This window comes from Colletes latitarsis, chromosome 6 (genome assembly GCF_051014445.1).
Source record: "Colletes latitarsis isolate SP2378_abdomen chromosome 6, iyColLati1, whole genome shotgun sequence".
NCBI lineage: Eukaryota > Metazoa > Arthropoda > Insecta > Hymenoptera > Colletidae > Colletes > Colletes latitarsis.
In genome coordinates, this window is record NC_135139.1 from 23,022,168 (window position 1) to 23,042,088 (window position 19,921).

The following is a 19,921-nucleotide window of genomic DNA, read 5'->3' on the forward strand; positions in this document are numbered from 1 at the left end:
GCCTTTCGTCCGCGAAGAACCTGAATTTTTTCCACGGCCAGTTTATAAAGTAAAGCCGATAGCCTTAATCGTTATTCGATAATAGAAAAGATTACTGTCGAGAGATTAACTGTACACTCGCGCCAACTATCGGCGACCATTATTCTTATCCGCGTTATCAAGTTTATAGAAGGCCATTACTAATGGTAAAGCGCCTTTAATTACTACGCTGTTTCCCTCTATTTAACATGGGCTGCAAAAAAAAGCGTTGTCTCGTCCGGGGAATTAATTATTAACGAAATTCGCTGTCGTACGTTAACTACGAAACGTGCGAGTTTTGTCATTAAACGCTTCCACGGAACTCCGACGTCATAAATAGCTGATTAGCTACGCAAACCAGCAGCTGCGCTCCTATAGGCGCAGGCAAACTTCCGTGACGTTGATTTAACGCGTACCTTAACATTTTTACGATACCGAAACTCGCGATGTTTAACCAACGATTCCGGGTCACTTCACACCAAATCCATCATTCTTTACCCCGGAGATTTTCTGTAAATTGAAACGTCAAATAGATACCAATTTTTAAATATCCATCCTAGTCTACTAATGTCAGCTACCAGTTATATTGATTTCGGTTAGATCGACAGGCTCGCTGCAACAAATCCGTGATAATGTTTTACCATTTGGACCGTAGATCACCGAAGGATAGATAATTCGATGGTCGATTGGTTCGTTTGTGTCGGCTGAGAGTGAGTTCCTTAGATCGGATCTTAACGTAATGGATTAGAATAATGGACGATGCCAAGAGTCGATAAGGTGATCGATCCTCCACGCGATGTAGCGATCGTGTATTACCGGCTCGCGATAGAAGCAAAGTTTCCTCGAGCGTAATACGCTTTGAATCGAGCGTTGCTGAAATCAGTCGATCGGAAATCAAACCGTCGAACATCAGAAATTACTCCCACCACATCGAAACAAGCTATCGGCTACCCCGTCCTACTTTCGCCCGAAATTAGGGTTGTTTTAAGCGCGCGAGCATTCCAAAAGGTTCGAGTTTCTTCGTTTTAGCGTAATCGAAGAGTTTTGTTAGCGAACAGACGATATTTTGCTCAACGTAGTCTATTCATTCAATGGACACACGGAGTCCATTTTTTGGCTTGCAATCTTTCCATGCGGAACAAGTTCTCTCGGGGCGACTGTTAAAAACATTTTTCAACATGGAAAAAGTTTTCTACAGATATGAAATTTAGTCATTGAATACTGAAAATGTCAACCGTGATAAATACATGCAATATGAGCATCATTTAACTTTGCTTGTCGCGCTGAATACAAAAATGAACAAATTGTTCACCGCAGAATCGTTTCGAGGACAATTTGTCTCATTTGTAACGTGGATCCGTGTACAAATGTTACGTAATTATTTTGGGAAAATGTCTGAAAGTTCTGACGAATATGATATAAATTGGAACGACTATTAGATTTAGTTAAATAACACTTCGAACTGGGATTTTCATCCATTATTTAACGCGAAACGCGTTTATAATTTAATATATCCTTAATATCGCTTCTATCGCTATGTGCTGATCAATTTTACCGCTTGTAACATTAATTTGACATTTTGATTAATGATGATTTTCCAAATTTATCGGTGAAGAGTGATTGATCGATGATCAAAATGTTAAAGACTTTAAAATCCGATGTTCGAAATAGAATAAAATCGTCGGTAGAAGCTCTAGGCTAGCTTGTACCATCAATTTCAACCTTTATTTATCACTATTTTCGTTATTTTTTAACCTTCGAAAGCAGACTTTTTGGTCCAGCGAGCTTACCGCCCTGTTTCCAGCACAATCGATGTACACATTTGGTTGGTCATATTGGAAATATTTCCGTATTCACTGAATCATAATCTATATAAAATGTACATCGATATTTCTATTTAATCATTAAGGCGACTTACTAACAATTAAATCCTAACTCACAAGTAAGAGGCCATAGGTTACCATTTCCTGCGGAATTTCGTAACGATTCTGGTCTCGACTTAAACTCCAAACCACGTACAATTACAGCAGAACGTATCGATTGCTTAAACTTGCTAATGAAAACGTAAGTATGTTTAGACAATAACCAAATGCAAAACTAGTTAAAACTAACGTACTGAAACTACATAACTAGCGTACAAGTTGGAAAACACAAGTTACCAATCCTGTTATTACTTTAATCTCAGTTTACTCGTACGTTTACTTATAACGTATAGTTTTCTACGTATCGTCGTTTTAGCCAGCATTCGTTTAAAACAAAAAGTCGCCAGTTCGAGAAGCACTGTATCTTGACATGAAGTTATGGTTCGCCGGTCCTGGTGCAATTTACATTTTCGTCGTAGGAAATGCGCCGCGTTAATCCTCCAGAGTCCCGATGTGTTTGCGGAACGGGGCTGCATCGAAACCAGGACACCAACGACAAAGGAAGACTTTTATCCAATGATTTCTCTCTCGACCGGCTCGCAAAGTGTCGCGGTATAATTCAAGCTTTAAACGAGATAGGACACGTATCGGTTCCGTTTACCTTTATAATATCCGAGCGCGTAACACGAACACTGCTCAAAACGATGCAAATTTTACTTTCTTAAGCTAACGCGAACGTGAGATCGCAGATACGCCCTTTCGTGAAATGTATACGCGCATGGCGTGTACATTGCCGCGAAAATGTTTAATTCAACCGCAACCAGGTTATGAAATACGAAAGGAAAATATTAAGACTTATTTTTATTATCGCCAGATGTGTCTAGCTTTTTAGTTTCGCTCTTTTTTCGAAGCAACCGATCGCGATACGCGCGCTTTCGTGCTCGCGTACGTTGAATACCAAGGACCAAAATGGCGGCGATAGTCAGCGATGCATTTCAGGCGCGTTAAATCGCCGATGAACGGTAAGTTCTCGGGATAACGCGACAGAAGGGAAAGCTGTCGGAATTAGCGACTTCGTTCGACCCTATTTTGCAAACGTTACTTGCACGAAAGCTTCCAGTAACTGTCGTCGAGGCTCTATCTTTTCCTCCCGTTCTGGTTTAGCATTTTTATCGCGATCCTCGTATTTTCGCCGTCCGCGTACCGATTAGAAAAATTCCGATTATTCTTTCGCGAGAATCTTTACTTTGATCTTAGGGAATTTTTTATTTTTTAATCTCACTATAGATATTTGCATTGCTCGAAGTCAGAGGTAGCGACGAATCGATTCACCTTATTCGCATTTCTACGAGCTAACGAGGATTAGGAGGATCGGAGGATTCGGTGAAATTATTCCTTTGCTCGAAGCGATATTTGCCTTCCGCCGTGAAACCGAAATCAATAGTTCAGGGACAGTACGAATCTCTTTGACGTTTTAACAGACAGCGAAACTCTCCGGAATGCTCCCAGAGCCGAAACGCTTTGATTTCTTAACGTCTTTCGATGCAAAGAAAGGGATTAATATTCTTCCAGGTCACGTACTCTAACTATCATTCAACGAGTATCAAATACGATTGATACAACGCCCATATTTGGAAAGTCTGTTCGAATTTAAGGGTTGAAAATAATCGTTTTCCCTTGCATTCTACGTTTTGGTCTCCACTTTATTAGAAACGAAGCAATCTGATCATTTTTGTGAACGTTGAGGGGTAAGAAGCGTGATTTTTCTTTGAGTGGTCTCCAGTATGCTTTGAATATCGTGACCTATGGTCGATAACGGGGAAGTGGTTGTGGCGAACCACGGACAGGCCAGTAAAAAATTGTCTAACGGATCGGGTACGCGATGTTGCAGGGTCAGACGCCGCTGGCGGAAGACGAAAACACGCCGCAGAAAAGGGTGGACATGATCTTCGATCACATGGACAAAAACCACGACGACAAGCTGACCCTCGAGGAGTTTCGGGAGGGTAGCAAGGCCGACCCGAGGATCGTGCAGGCGTTATCACTGGGCGGCGAGTAATGCTGAATCTCCGTCGGGGCTCGGACGACTCTCTCCGATCGTTGAAAGTCGTACGATTCGATCGTCGCCACGAATCGTCCAATCGTCGAAACGGATAGTGAGATATCGATCGTCGAAACGATCAGGATAAGAGAAACGAGCGATCAATGAGACGCAGCTCGCCCGTAAATGGATCGTGCAGCCGGCGTACACGCATACGTAGGTACACGCGCCTCGAACCGACACCGCGCGACTATTTTCGACGTATTCTCTTTCTCCTTCCCATTGCAGAAACGATTTTCTTCCCGTTCGTCGCGACGGTATCCCCTAGAAATCGTAGAAGTCTCGCGTAGTGGATGTCGAGTAGTCGTTAGTTTCCTTAGCTCTTCGTACTCGACCGAACCGTCGACTATTTTTCTACGAACGACGAACGAAATTCCGAAATTGTGTCCTTTCGAAGGATCAAAGTTTCCAGGAACTCCCGAAGGAGTCCACCGGTAAAAATGGAACTGCATCGATCCCGTTTTTATTAAATTTCGATGCGCGAAACGGGATGTCCCAAGGTTCTCTTCGATCCGTGCGTTTCCACGAAGCACGGAAACCGGATTGATGTTAAAATAACAATAGGGGTGTATTATATATTATCTGCTTATCGATTCCCCGCGGCGGTTCTGCGTGAAACCTTAACGGGGAACTTATCGTCGATCTCTCTGTATCGTGTTTGGTGAAAAGTTTCGCGCTCGCGTGCGTACCTCGTAGCCATTCTGGTAATTTCCAAGGCGGCGAATAATTGTTTCGACCGGGTTGTTTCGTGCGCGCGGGTTAACGCTTTTATCGCGACACGGAAGTTACGCTCGATTTGCATTTTTATGGGTTCAGGACCTCGTCGATCGTCGATCGTACGAGAACTTCCACGACGTTGGTGAAACTTCGCAGGGGTTTGTAGAACGGTTAAAAATGGGGGATTAGTGTCTTTCGGGGCGGCGATTCGAATCTCAGGGGCGGAACTACCCTCTGAAGTTTCACCAACCCCCTGGTTCTGTGTTTAAAACTATCGGAGATACAGAGAGGGCTTTAAGTTTCAACTATTGGTAAAAGCGTTCTATAGTCTTTAAATCTTATTTTGGTGGCGATTAAATATATCAATTTTGCGCATTGTACAACGGAGTTCGGTGTCAATGGCTTTCTCATTGCCATTTACCGAAAGATTTCCACGGAGTTCGAGTTGCTAGGAGGCTGGCGCGATATCGCGATCGAAATGGAGCTAGCGCTGAAAGGGTTGGAGACAGAAGAACGGAGCTGAAAGAGGGCAGGAAGTGATTAAAGCGAGCGTTTCGCCCTTTCGCGGGTCGTGGCCGGTCGAATACGCGGATCTGTGGAAAACAAAATCCACGGAAGAAGCTGGCGAACGTGGGCGGAGCTGCCCGGGTATCCTTTTCCACGGCAAAAGTATTGAAATATGCGACGGAGGGTAAAAGAGGGAACGAAAGAGGGCTAAATTTCACGACCTTTCACCCGCCACGCTCTAATACTACGGCTTTTCTCGCCGTTGCACCGTGAAAGACAATTTCTTTCTCCTTTTTCGCATCCCCTTTCTTCTTTAAATTCTCATATTTGCCATGCCTTCCTCGCCGTGGGAGGAAATTTCGTTTCCATTTGCGCGATGAAAGTTTCGCGAGATTCGAATTACGTATGCGACAGGAAAAGGAAAAAAAAGGAAAGGATCGCTAGGAATCTCGTAACTTTCTCGTCGAAGGAGGAACGAAACGCGAACGTGTATTATTCGTGGTAGCGTGTTGCGAGCCGGCGCGCAAGGATACATCTTTTAACGGGAAAACTACCACCGGGATACCGTCTTCCACGGAGATATTACGTATTTACCGAGGTCTCCTGGCTGGCTGTCCTTCTAAAAATGCACTCGATAGAATTATGGTTTAAAGAAATTCCGGTTACCAGACGAACCTTCGTTAAGAATTCAAGGGTGGGGTGCTGTTCTCGATACAGCGAGAAACGAAACAGACTTTGCCCCGATTTTATTTTTCAGCCAACGGTATTCCATTTCTGTTTCGTACATTCTTCGCGTTTACGAAATTGCTCGTTAACGAGTCTCGAATATTAAGCGAGAAGAAAATTTCATTTCACAGAAACGTCGATCAAGATTCGACCGTTCAATTTAAACTAAGCCTTAATGGATTCACCCCCCGGTGCGCAAGAAACAGGATTTCTTATCTCGAAGCGCCATATTATGAGTCGCGGTCACGAAACCGTTCCAACGTATTCATTTTCCCGATCTTTTAATCTACTCGGGTCGTTCGCAGCAAATTGCTATTTTGAAATTTGGATAAACGACGTTTCAATAATCGACGTAAAAATTGAGATAATAGAAATCCAGCAGAAGTTCGACGAAAGTTTCGTTCCGGTAGAATCAGTACGAAATTCAACAAGTAGAGGCGTAGATGGTCTCTCGGGAATGGAAGAAGGGAAAAAGTAATTCCCGCGCGATGTCGGCGGTTCCGTTTATCTCTGAAATATGCGGAGTTGCGGGTTTCTTCGCAAGATGTGCCGATCGTGAAAGGACGTATACGCGGGGGCGACATCGGCCATAGTGAAACAGATGAAAACGAAACCGGAGTCGGTGGTTTTTTAAGACCCTGAAGGGGCGCGCATTGAAAAACTCGTAGGTTCACGAACGTTCGGAATTTTAGAGCACATCTCACCCCTATTTTCTGCCACCCAACCCCTTCCCTCCGACATCCACCCCCATTCAGCGACCGCCGTTCGCTCGAACGATCATAAAATGGCAGGAAATGCAACGGGGTAACGGTATTGTGGTCCGTCACGCAGGAAACTGATCGGAATTTCGAGGCTTCCGGTATCTTTGTCACCGATTCGAATCTGCCGGAAAGCTCGCGACTACTTTCGACCGCTTATGGGTCGGTCCGGAAACGAGCAACGATTTCTGTAATCCTTCACTCTGGTACTCTAGAATCCAGTTTTCTTCGAGCTTTGGGTGTTCGAAATATTTTTGTTCCCCCAAATCGAATCGATAGAGAAATCCCACCGATGCACACTCGATAAAATATACCGTTTCTTTGAAACATGTACAAATATATATGCAGAATTTGAAAAGGCTGCTGTCAAATGCGAGGGATCCACTCGAAGCGAAATAGCTTTCTCGGTGGTACGAAGTAGAAGACTCTCTAACCTAGATTCTTTTCCGGTAAGAGGAAGGAAAATTCTACGACAAACTCGGCGTTCACGAATAAATAAACGAGATCGATCGCCGGACCGGGGAGCGCGCTACTCTTTTTAGCGATCGTTGCGTCTGCAATTTGAAAACTAACCACGGCGAAAACACTTTAAAGCAATTATTCAGTGTCAAATTAAAGCGCGTGGCGGATGTCGTTCGAATGGAACAATTTATCCAGGTTGTTAATTGAAAATTAAAGCAAATATTCGCGCGTCCGTCGTCGACACACGTTACAGTCCCGCGCGTTTCCGCGCCTCCTCCTCTTCTTCAAAGTAGGTTATTTGCGGACGTCGTTCCCGCGTTAAATACATTTTCATTCGCATCCCTCAAATGTAATACTCGAAATACTTCCTTCGTAGAGTTACCGTGTGTTTGCAATATTCGTTTGTTAAAACTATTACTAAAGCCTATAACTTCGCCCCAACAGCCATCGTAATGTCAAAGCACCAAAATACTGGATAGTAATGCAGTAATTTTAGTAAACTCCGGTAAACAGAAAATGGAGCACAGAGCGGACAAATCCGTTCGAGATCAATAGCTCGCGCGCTGCGAGTAACTTCCAAAACGTCCGATGCTTTCTAAAGAAGTAGAACAGAGGTGGGCAGACTTTTACTCGAGTAACAGACTAATAGATACTCTGTGCAGTGATTTGTGAGCAACGTTCGTTTGATTAAACGGTAAAGCTGTTAAGCTTTTATTCCTCCAACGTAAAACGCAATTCTATTATACAATTCGGATCGTAATATTAATCGAAACTATTTATCGTTTATACGTCCGGGCGCTAATATATTGCCCATCTCTGAAATACGATCGGAAAATTCGAGCTTCGAGACGTGTTTTACATCGAGTAGAGTTTCATTTCTGAAGAATTTCGTTTGTTGTTCGCGGAGCACGACGATGAAACGCACTCACCATGGAAGGGTTAATTAAACGACATTATAGGTACCTCTGGTGTAGAGCCAGGCTTCAGGAGCGGCAATTAATCTTGCGTACTTCCGTCCCCCAGAAATACTCGAAGGAATTTCTGTCGCGTCGACCGGAACAGACACCTCGACGTTATTGTAGCATTTTTTTCCGAATTCCGACTTTGAAATTAATGTACCCGTTCCCTTTGTCAATGTCAGACCCTTGTTCCGCCTTTGATACGGTTGTCTGTTCTCTCTCCCTCTCGAAGAATTAAATATGCCTCGGGTTTTTTCGTCGACTTAATTTCTAACTGGGCTAAGAGTCGTTACGTTTTCTCGGCAAACAGGACACCGTCGCTATAAATCCTTTCGCGCGCTTCCTCCATTCTCCTCTTTCTTTCGTCTATAAATTGCTGCGCGGAAATGTCTCCCCGTCGGCGTTAAGGAGGCTATTGTTGAAATAAAAATAAATTCATTTAAAATTCAACGAACACTTTCGCGTTGTGTGGTCGACCGCGAGGTAACGTCGTATCGTCTAACGAGTTTAAATAATTTAAAAACATTTGCTCGACGATGACCTGAAGATGTCAGAGGCACTCGATTTTTTCGATCCCGTTTAAAGATGAAAGTTACGCCACTTTCTCGCGACCGCCTTTTCGCTGCTCTTTTTCTGCGGTTTTCTCCGTTAATAAGCGATTTTACGCAACGATACCGCGTAGGTGCACGCGTGGGAATTCCTCCCGAGGAATCGAGTTTATTTCTAGTTGAAATTTGCATAAACGCGACCAGCCCTGACCTTCTCGTTTCCACCTGGCGTTACGTTTCTTTGAAACGTGTCGTATATTCCGGTCGTCTCCGCGTCGCGCGAGCTATTCATTTTATTCGCCTTTTGTGGCTCGGTTCTGTTATGAATCCAGCCGCCGGAATGGATTTTAATATCGAGGTTTATGCCCGGATACTCGTTCGATACCGTTTACTTTAAAGAAACATTTTCGTTGAAAAACGATGCATAATATTACGAACTTCCGCTCGCGCGTTTCAATTCATCGACAAATTGAAGCCCATTAAAACGATCGGAAATCTAAACAATTTAAACGATAGACTTTCGCAAAGCCTCGATCTGCTTGTTCTCATATACGTGTTGTCTATTCTGTTCCATCGTATTTCGTCAAGCCACTCTAAACTCATACTTTCTCGATCCTCGGTGGTTCCCTTGTTTTACTATTTCGATACGATTTACGATCTCTGTCTTTCTGCTTTACTATCCTCGGCAGGTTTCGCGTATCAAAAATTCGTGTCTCCGTTATTCTTATCGTGCTCGTAAATTCGACCGCCAAACTCTGTTCCGACGTTATGGCCGACTGAATGCGCGCCAGAGACAAATTCTTCGTCTTTAGTATCTTGTTCATGAACTCTCTGCTTCTGAGTTTTCTCTATTTCTATTTTATTTACTCCATCCTTTTCGTACTAATTATTTTCCAATCATCAGATATTCATTTGAATTATTGTTTCTAAACCCGCCAACATTTTTAATTGAAATTTACGGTCAACGTGTTTTTATTTACTTTTCGATGGCTAACGATCGATAGTAATTTGTAAAATTGATTTCTCCCCTTCCTCGCCCGCGGATGAGTAATCATAGCACTCGTTCATTAATTGAATTCCTCGACACAGTTCACAATTTTTGTTATTTACAAGTTTTAAAACGGTTTTGTAAGTGCTGTCCGTTGCCAAATCCCTCGATAGGTTTGTTTTCATAAACGGAAATGAAATTTTCACAGATTTTTACCTGCACGCGTCAGTTAAATTGAAAAACACCGTGTCCAGCAGAATGAAATTTATTTATTTGTTTATTACACGGGTAGAAACTCGTTGCTGTGCTACGGCGAGTTTCGGAAAATAAGTCTGCTTTGCAAATATAAGTGGTATAATTAAAATTACCAGCGGTACAATAACAAGTACAAAACGCGATACGGTTTCTTCGCGCAAAAGTTTTCCGCGAAGCAGACATACTCGTAGTCTCTTCTCGTATTCATCTCAGGCGTCGAAAACTTTCCTAGCTGGAACTTTTCCTGATTTATGGCGGCACCGCGGAGTGCCCGTTTCGAGAAATCTCGCGAATACATCGGAGACATCGATCGTCCGCGCTTTTTCGCGGATTACGTCGCCGCGTACTTACGGGGCGCTGGGAAAATCGCGCGACCGTGCTTCCGTCCTCGTCCCCGCGATTAGGGTCGTTCGAAAAGTTCGGGGATGAAAGGACATTGAGCATGATTCGAGGGGGTTGGGATTTCGCGCGTAATTTCTCCGGCTACTTACGCTTCGTTTCTGCTCCGGAGGGCTGTTCGTTCGCGAGATTACTGCTCCCGGGCCAACGTTTGCGTAATTTTCCCCGACGGTAAACTCTATAAGTTCACGCCGCGACGAATTTCATTTATGAAAACGAGCGGAATTATCCACGAGAGCTTCCCATCGGACGCGTAACTTTAATTTTTCGTTAACGAAAGAAAAACGAGATATCATATCGGAGAATCTTTCATATTTTTCAAATTCACTCTAAACTGTTTCGGGGGACATTTTTTGATATGTGACGCGCGATTTTCGCTGTCGCTCACTGTACGCGAATACGACGGAAACGCTTTATTTCTTTGTTGGCCTCGGTGCAGACAGATTTCGTGCCTTTCTTTCCTTTCTCGACTGCAAAGAAAAGGGATACGCGCACAATCGCGTGTCAAAAAGTCGCTCGTATGCGCGAGCCTCGGGGCTCTTTTTCTAATAAACTGTTTACATTGTATCCGTGCCAACGGTTGACGCGAGCATTCTGTGCAAACTATATCGAAGCATAGAGGAATTTAAAGAAAACGGTAGGCAACTGCGATAGGTCGATGGCTATCCATGCGAGTTACTCGTTGTTTAGGTTCGTCAAATATTTAGGAAACAAGCTCGCGCGAATAGGCACACGCGACCCTCGTGCAACCCTCTGTGTTTTCTCCAAGGCGACGACCATCGAAAAATCTCCCGATATTGGCAAACTTCCCACTGTTTTTCCTTCGTCAGCGTCTTTTTCCTAAAGTTCCGCGAGAATTCACGAGCACCGCGACTAGAAATATCGTTCGCTGCGGTACGACGTTATCGACGACTTATGCCCGCTTCCGATTTATCTCGCTTCGATTAATTCGACTTAGTGTCGCGTTAGAAATTGCGTGACCGGTTCCAAAATCAATTTTTACTAAGAAAACCGAGACACGGAGGGTTAACGATCTCTCTAATTCTCGTGCGTGATTTTCGAAACGGCGAAAGACTCGATTTCCGGCGCCGTCGACGCGAACGTAATGCCGTTTCCGTGTCGGTGGTCTTATGCAAATTCCGCCAGAGCGATATAAAGCGGGCGAGTAAGCAGATGGTAAACAGTCGCGGCGAGGAAATGTGTGTCTGAGCCGGGAAATCGACGATTCGCGGAGATCTTCGTTCCGGCTACAATATTTCTCTTCCCGGTGGTGAGGTTTGCAAACCCCTCGTCGACAGGCGAGGCACGTTCGAGCAGCTTCGTAACTTGATTCCGTGCGCGATCGCCGCCGTAACTTACCGCGTACACCGGACCGGAGTATCCGTAAAATTATCCCTAAACATCTGCGGCTCTCGAGCTATTCGTCGCCGCTCGATGCAATTAACGAGCACATCCCTCGATATGGCTCGCGTCGCGAACCCTCTGGATAGCGAACGTTAACCCCTTCCCGTGCTTTAACGAGTCTGACTCGTGATGAAAATTTTGGCCCAAACACGAATATCGCGAGCCAGACTCGCGTACAGCAAACCACGATCGTGATTGAGTTTCAGTTCCTATCGGTACGCCACAAGAATTGGTACACGATTCTTATAATCTCTGTTACAAAGCAATTTAGACGCTTACCGTTTGGACCCGGATTTCGTCGAGCTAAATGCCACGGGAAGGGGTTAACGAGGGACCGCGAACGAACAAGTTCGTCTCGAGTTCGGAAACACTTAAGATTCACCGCGTCTCCTGGTATTTCATTGAAATACTTAGATGGGAAATTTGGCCGGGAACGTTGGCACGGAGCATCCACGGTGTATACGGTCACCGTTCGAATCTAGTCGACATAGAACTCGGGGCAAACCTCGTTTGAAATCGCTTACGTGCCGCCGCTCCGACCGAAAGGATAACGTCGATGCGCCGCGAAAGGTCAAGGGAGGAAATTGCAGCTCGAACTTTCGGGAAATCGGTAGATTTTCGCATTAACTGCTGACAACGATCGTTCGTCGTATCTTTCTCTCGTCTACTATCGATCGCACCTTCCCCGTCCATTTAACAGCTCGCGAAGGGACAGTTCTGTTTAAGGAGATCGTGTGTCTACGATTAATCGATCGAAATAGCGGGAATTTCGAGCTACCGAAAGCGTCTGTTGACTGTTTGCAGATTCACGTGTCACTTGTTGCCGCACCGTTGAACGTACGCTAACAATTTAACATTTACCGACCCTATGCGACGTATTTGCGCGTGCAAACGAATCGTTTCGTACATTTTCTCAACAGCTAATATTAACTGTTAACGAACAGAATGATTCTTTGATCGAATCGAAAGATTCCGAACGTTTATTCTGGAACGAAAGATCGATGTTTCGGTGAAACACAATGGTTTTCGTCGTCGTTCGTACGTTTAAATACGACAGGTTAGGACCGTAGACATTTTTCTTCATCTATCTTACGATCCGTAGTAACGCCGAACGGTAAGTAATCTTACGGTTTAGATAATGTTAAACGTAGTCGTTGCCCGCGGGCGCGAATCGACTGTTATAAGAATCTTTTTATCAAAGTTTCAACACCGAGCCCGGAAGGATATCCGGCTCGGGAACGGAGCACATTTTTATCGAAACGCGGTACAGTGTCTGCGATTAGGCGACGTACCCGTATGCGTGATACGCTCGGCAACTTCTCGAACAGGAATGGGCAAAATTTAAAAAAATTACTCGAACTACCTCGTTAATTTGCGTTCTATATGCAACTATGGAATTTCTGCGTTCCTGTATCCGTAATTCTTTACTAATTATTACAAGCTGGCACCTCTCGACAGTTTTCACGGAGTCCTCTGGGCGTTGACGTTCTACAACACGAACGAACGAACAACGTTATCTGACACGGTATTTCGAGTATAAAACGATTGGGAACGTGCCCATCCCTGTTCTCGAGTACGCTTTTGGTGCTCGAACGTAAACGACAACAGCACAAAGTTCTCCTCGCGCGCGCTGAACCCTGGCCGAGGTGGAAACTCGGAAAATTGTACGTTCGAAATGGCGGCGTTATTTTCGCCCCCGACGGGCGAACGCGGGGGAAGTAAATTAATAGTCGGAGGCCCAGACCTATAATCAGTCACTCGGACGGTAGCAATAATCGAAGAACATTGTTGGTGTGTTAATAAGGGTTTCTAAGAAATCGACGGTTTTCAGTGGGCGATTGTAAGGGTTCGAGGATTTCGCGTTCCGATTCCAAGGGGCTGCGTTATAATATAAATGCCGATGGTTGGCCGAGTCGAACGTGACGCTTAGACGATCTTTCGAAACGGGCCATCGAATCGCTGGAACAGTATTTTAACGACCTTTCGCGTTACTTAATCGACTCGCAACCCGGGCAGAAACTTTCGAGACGAAACCACACACACGCGCGCGCGCACGGAACGAGCAAGCTTCCGGCTAAAAAGTGAAATTACGTTTCCGTAAACTCTGGCATACGCAAGAAGAGGCCCGATATGGTGGCAGTCGACTCGACCCTGCTCAAGCAATTTTTTGTTCGCTGGACTGCCACGTTGGAAATCACGCTCAAAAGAAAAGAAGAAAAAAAAACGAAACAAAACAAAGAAGCCCTTATATTTTTCTATTTGCTCCGATGGACAGAAACGACTTCTTTGTTGCCGGAAGATCGTCGTCGTTCGCCTTGGCCAACGCCGCGAAGCGTTCCCTAATGGCGATTCTTAACCTCCCAGCTCGTACTTGGGGCTTTATTAAATTTCATCCTTTACCGATCTTCTCGTTGTTGTCGAACCGATCGTCGTCGTTTATTTCCCAGTCTGTCCGCGCTTTTAACACTCGTGGAAAAATACGAGCGAGCGTTCTAGATCGCTTATCGACTTTCTCTAGCATCGGCATAAAAATACAATCCCGACGCCGACGCCGTACAGCGAACAGAACTTCGCCATTTGATTCCGGGAGAAAGAAAATGGGGGAAATTGTACGGGGCGCACTTGTGCACGATGGAAGGGAGATCGGGGCGACGAAAATTCCGAACGTACCGAGTTGAGTAACGACCGAGAACGAACGAAACGAGCTTCGAAATTTCAGAGGCCACGTCAGCGTCGATCGTTCCCATAAATCGGCTCGTATTTCTTACCGGTGAGTTTCGCATTTTTTAAAAAAACTTTCCATACCCTATAGAACGTTGTTTAACCGTGAGAAGCGATCGAGAAGTCCGAGAGATCGTTTCAAGGTTAAGGGTTGCCGATTTGCTCGAACGTTTCGCCGATAAATCGCGATCCGATCACCGGATGTCGCTCAAGCGACGGCACGAGACAATTAATCGGGGCGAATCCAGTTAAATTTACTTATTCGTACGTAAGCGAGTCACAGGAACTAAGCATTGTCTTAAGTAATTTTTACATTTTCAAGGGAAATTATAATGGTAAGAGATCCATTTCCGCTTAGTGAGGGTTCTAGATGCTTTTCGTGTAAAATTCTCGTAACGAAGCTTCGTCGAGCCAACAGTCTTCGAATTGCCAGTGGCACGAGAAACTAAAAAAAATAAAACGGGGGTAGCGAAAGAGGGGGGGCGTTTAATCGGCCCGGGCTGGTGTTTTCGAATTTTTGCATTCTCTCAAGGTGTATTTTTCGCGAGCTTCCCGCGTCGGAGGCTCGCTCTCATAGATATTCGATTCCTAATAAACCGTGGAGAGATCGAGAAGAGAGAAGGGAAATTCAATCACAGTCACACTTCTTTAATAAAACACGATATTCCTCCGTTAATAAATTAAAACTAATTGCCTGTAAAAAGATCTTTATTGCTTTATAGTTGAATCTCATTTCTAATAAATTCTGCATTCTGTCACTTTACTTTTAGGACGATCGTATCCATATTTTGATCGTTTCGACGTTCGTTTCGAAGCATTTAGTTTCTGCAACGCACAGAAAACCGTTACTTAGTAAATGTTCGAATTTAAGAAAATTGCTCGGTTTACGAGATCGTCCGGAAGTTAATTTTGAACGTACAAAGCGAGAGCAGTTCGTGAATGGAGGCAATAAGGGGACACAGTTCGCGAAATAGCGTTCTCGCGCGAATCTCTCGAGTCATCGAGTCGAACACACACCACCTACCCCGGAAATTCTAATCTTCCGATCCTCGATTTCATCGAGGCTGTCTGTTCCAATCTCACCTCCGCGAATCCGTTAAACTACCATTCAAGGACTTTATTTCACTCCTGAACGATACTCCTGTAAACGAAAAGAGACTCGAGACGATCGACGCAAGGACAGGCCGCTAAAAAATTCTGTCAAATTATTCGGTTCCATTCGGCTGATTATTTTATCGCCGTTTTCAAGCGTTTGGTATTACACTCCTGGACAAAATAATAGCACGCGTCGGATAATTATTACACGTTTTTAATTTTTGGGGGAAAATACATTGAAAATTTGACAGAGGAAATGAAGATGCAGCAGATAATAATAGAAATTACAACTTCGTGTTATTGCTTACTTCACAGTTACTTGGAAAACATGTACAAACGTTAGGGTGGTACAGTTTTTGTCCAGGAGCATATTAGCGAAGCCACGGAAAGGTGAATATCAATGTTCTTCGATAGATCTTCCACCTGTCAGCATCTCCTTCTCGAATCTCTCCCTTTTCCTCTCACTCGTTCAACGCACCGACAATTTTAAAAGAAGAAACCTCTTTACGCATAAAGTTAAAAGGAACTATTCTACTATAGCGTAACTAAATATTTTTAAACGCTGCAACTTTAAAGAGGCTACTCTAATGCGTACCGTTCTACTTGTATCGCTATTTGTATCGCTGCTATTACCGCCTAGTTATACGTAATACTAAAAAAAAAAACGCTAATCTACTGTTACTCTATTTACAGCAACGTGACAAAACAATTTTTCCGTCTGAAACGCGTACTTGTACTTTCTCACTCGACTAAACGAGAAACAAAATATATGAAAGGAAACAGAACGGAGAAGAACCAGACGCTTCTCGAATCAAAGACACACACGCAAACATGACAAGAGAATGGAACACGTACTTACACTCTCGCACACACAGGCATACACACGCGTACAGAAAAACAAACATACTGGCGAAGAAACACGTGTACATTTAAAAAAAACGTCAAGGTCATTGTTTTACGAACTTTCTGTGATAATTATTAACAATCACTAAATACGAAGAAAATCACTTATTACGAGGCGGCAGGGAATGGAGGGATAAATGTAATCGACCGGAAGTAAAGAAAGAACGAAAACGCAAACGCGAGATCGAATGAAAAGTCTTGTTACGTGGCGTACGTAAATTGTTGACGAATCGCGGGTCCGTCGATGATACGGTTTTGCCGATCGATCAACGACGGAAACGAGCAAGCATGAAAAATCGTCGCGCGACCTCGAGGTGTTGCTCGGTTACCACGAAAATCTAAGCGCATTGTTATTTTGTATGGTCCCATGCGTTTTTTCTAAATGACGACGACATCGTAACACACGATAATGATGGTGATTAATAAAAATAAATTGAAGCACAGGTCAACGGTGACGTTATTCTTTTCCACCCGTCCCTGCGTCCCTGGCTTAATCGTTCCTCGTCCGTCAAGTTCGAAAATCCGGGCGAAATTAAGATCGACGAGAAAAGTTCAGCCGTTCGTCGACGGGAAACGGGATTAATATCCCAAGAAATTAATCCTCGACGTGACGTAAGGAGTTACGTTCGCCCCCGCGACGTAAAAGAAATCGAAATTTTGGTTCGACGAATCGATAGTTAGGTCGTCCCATAACTCAGAGTTTCTCAAGCTTTATCGTGTGACTCGTGCTTGGGAGCAAATCTGGGGCACTTCCAAGGCAGGTAGGATAATTTTTTACATTTTTCCGGGCTGTTCAGCAGGGAAGAATTTGAGCCGGTGAACGTATTAAAAATGGCCGTCTCCGGTAACAACGCGTGCCAAACGCAGACGATGGAGCTCCTCCGTGCGTCGCATATCCTCGTGCAGGGCTTTTATCCTCAACTGTACCTCCTGTATCGCCATCTCGGCGATTTTTACTTTCAAGCGTTTCTCCTCCGTCTGCAACACGAATAGTCGCGGTTCTCAAAGCGTTCCGGTCCCGTTTAATTAAAATTTCCATTCGCGTACTTCGAGCCGCTGCAAAAGCAATCTGTGCTTCAGCTGATTGCGATAGTCCGTTAAGAAAACGTAGCCCTTCGAGGTCGAATGCTCGTTTCGCGTTTCCGAACTTCTCGACCCGGGCGCGGTATCGTTTTCTTGGTTCTCCGCGGGGGCGGTCGGTCGATTTCCCGCGGAGCATTTCCCGAGCGTTGAATCGGTGCACTCGAGTGAATCGTATTCCTCGTTGCCTGCAACCACCGTATAAGAAAGTCATCGGGTTACGCGTTCGTATCGTTTATTTGAGAAGAACCTTTCCACGGGAAACTTCTTTAGCGAATGAAACGTTTCTGCCGGTAAGGAGAACAACGACCTTCCGAAACAATCACTCGGAAAGCATTCCGGCATAAAATCAAGAATCGGTCGTGAAATATTTTATTTACTTTTACCCTCGACGCCGAATACCGTGAAACAGCTTGCCGCGATAACGATAACGGTAACGGTGAAATTGGTCTACTTTATTAGGCGAATGGAGTATCCCAGCCCCGGTTTTACGTTCGAAAATAAATTACAAATTCGTATGGTTCTTTACTTGGTTCGATGCGTTTGTCGTTGAAATCCGTACGGTCGTTATGCTCCATCGAGTTATGCGAGTCGGTGGAATCTTGGCGATTGCGTCTCCCTTTCCGATCGTGTCGTAAAACGTCCGCTGAAACGAAAGAAGGGGAACCATGCTCGCGTCTGCTCGACGATGAATTGAAATCCGAGTGCTGTCCGATCGCGTGACAAAAGTTTATTTTACCTGGCTTTCTCGTTGCTACGGGCACGGTACGCGAACGTACCTCGTGCGTTCTGTCCGTCGCGTTGGCAGAACAGTCCCCCTCGTTTTCGGGATAAATAACCGACACTGTGACGCTGTTATTGGAAATATTCGCGTTTGACACTACGATACGATTTCTCGTTTTATGGTCCGTCGTGTCGGTTGGCGACGAAGCGAGGCGATCCTCGTTCAGAAAAATCTCCTTCCTTTCGTCCAGACTATCCCCGTCGGGATTCACGTCCTCCGATGGATTCGTTTCTCGTTCCTCGTGATCGTCCAACTCGGTTTCCACGTCGATTTTCTCCGTCTTGATTTGCGAGAGATCTTTAAATTAAATACTCGTACACTCCCGGCGCAATAAGAGCGAACAAAAAGCTACGGTTTCACGTTAAACTACCCCCTTAATTGTTCATACCGATGAAACTGTCCAGGGAGTTCAATTTTCCGGGTGATTCTCCGTTGTTGTTGAACGTTTCGATGGGCGAAGATCTTGGTTCGTCCATCAGCGGCCGAAGAACGTCCGGTATTTCCAAATATTTGTTCGCGGACCGATTTTCGACAAATACTTGATACCGATTCCATTCCGAGGATTCGTCTTTTTCCGACTTCGCGCAATTTCTCGTTTCCTAGGATATTTCGCTGTTTAAGCACGAACCGACAAAGGCGAAAGACGGACACGGTACGTGCATAGATATACGTACAACACGTGTAGAACTTGAAACTAATTTCAGTCGGTCGTTTGACGTTTCGGGCCGTGGTGCATTGCTCGCTGTTCGGAGATTTCGGATCCGAATTAAATTGAAAACTACGGACAATCGTTCCAATCCCGAAAGAACATTCTGCGAGTGCACTGGACAGTATCCGCTGTCCGATGGTCCGATGCAAAGTGTCCGAAACGTCGAAAACGTGAAACGGTATCGATATTAACCCCATCGAAACCGGAATTTCGCGGAAAAGATTTATTACGGGCCACGGAATTGCTAACTTTACAAATTAATCGCTTTGGTACATTGCGAGTGCAAACATGTAATTATGCGTTACAGAATTAACGAGTTTGTCAAGCCAGAAAGGGTTAAAACCGTACCGCGAAATTGAATCTTTCGGAACGATAATCTCGAATAAGGTATCGATCAGTTAGGGAATAGAAGAGTACCTTGCCCAGTGCTTTGGCTTTTTTGCAGTGGTATTTGTAGTTCTGCCAATATTTCTTGAGCTGTGCCGATGTTTTTCGCGTGAATCCCGCCCTCTTGAATTCGTTCTCGATGACCGTCCAAATCTTCTTACGCGCTAGCGTGGAGGCGCTCTTGTCCAACAACGGAGCATACTGCTTCATTATGGACAATAAATGAACCCTTTCCTCCTTATCGAATTGATTCTTCTTCCTGTCGGTTTCCGACAAATTGCGCGGCATTCTCGGCTGATCCTATCGGAACCCGATACGCCGTGATGTATAGCGCTTGGCTTCTCTCGACTCGAGAAATACGGTGAAAACCGAGGCTTAAGATCGTAAGATCGTTTAGAACCGCAGACCGTCTTGGCAGAAGTGCGAGCACTTTTGTTTCGACAAAACAGCTCGACGCGATTCGCTCTTATTTTCGTCGCGGTCAATCCTTAGTAGTTTTGTCTTTTTTCCTCGTTCGATTACCAGAAACATCGGACGC

General features: G+C 44.7%; 2 protein-coding genes across 3 annotated transcripts in view; one reads left to right on the forward strand and one right to left on the reverse strand.

The window, feature by feature from the left end:
• The window catches only part of LOC143342333 (frequenin-2), a 49,553-nt gene extending 32,681 nt beyond the window's left edge, over nt 1–16,872 (forward strand). For both annotated transcript variants that reach the window (XM_076766100.1, XM_076766101.1), the window contains exon 8: nt 3,772–16,872. In XM_076766100.1, the coding sequence (XP_076622215.1) occupies nt 3,772–3,939 (168 nt within the window). In that variant the 3' untranslated portion in view covers nt 3,940–16,872. The remainder of the gene's footprint in view (nt 1–3,771) is intronic.
• A 376-nt stretch (nt 16,873–17,248) lies between these two features.
• Nucleotides 17,249–19,671, reverse strand: LOC143342853 (uncharacterized). Its single transcript, XM_076767137.1, has 5 exons — nt 19,414–19,671; nt 18,676–18,886; nt 18,243–18,584; nt 17,471–17,691; nt 17,249–17,401 (listed from the first exon to the last, which is right to left on the reverse strand). Exons 1-5 carry the CDS (start codon nt 19,669–19,671, stop codon nt 17,249–17,251), a joined length of 1,185 nt encoding a protein of 394 aa, XP_076623252.1.
• Nucleotides 19,672–19,921: the final 250 nt, after the last annotated feature.

Excerpts from the sequence above, each read along its gene's own strand:
- LOC143342853 (XM_076767137.1), bottom strand. The coding sequence starts at position 19,671 with ATGCCGCGCAATTTGTCGGAAACCGACAGGAAGAAGAATCAATTCGAT. Across the intron at positions 18,887-19,413 it reads AAGCCAAAGCACTGGGCAAG|GAAACGAGAAATTGCGCGAA; the intron begins GTACTCTTCTAT and ends GAAATATCCTAG. Across the intron at positions 18,585-18,675 it reads CTCCCTGGACAGTTTCATCG|ATCTCTCGCAAATCAAGACG; the intron begins GTATGAACAATT and ends TTTAATTTAAAG.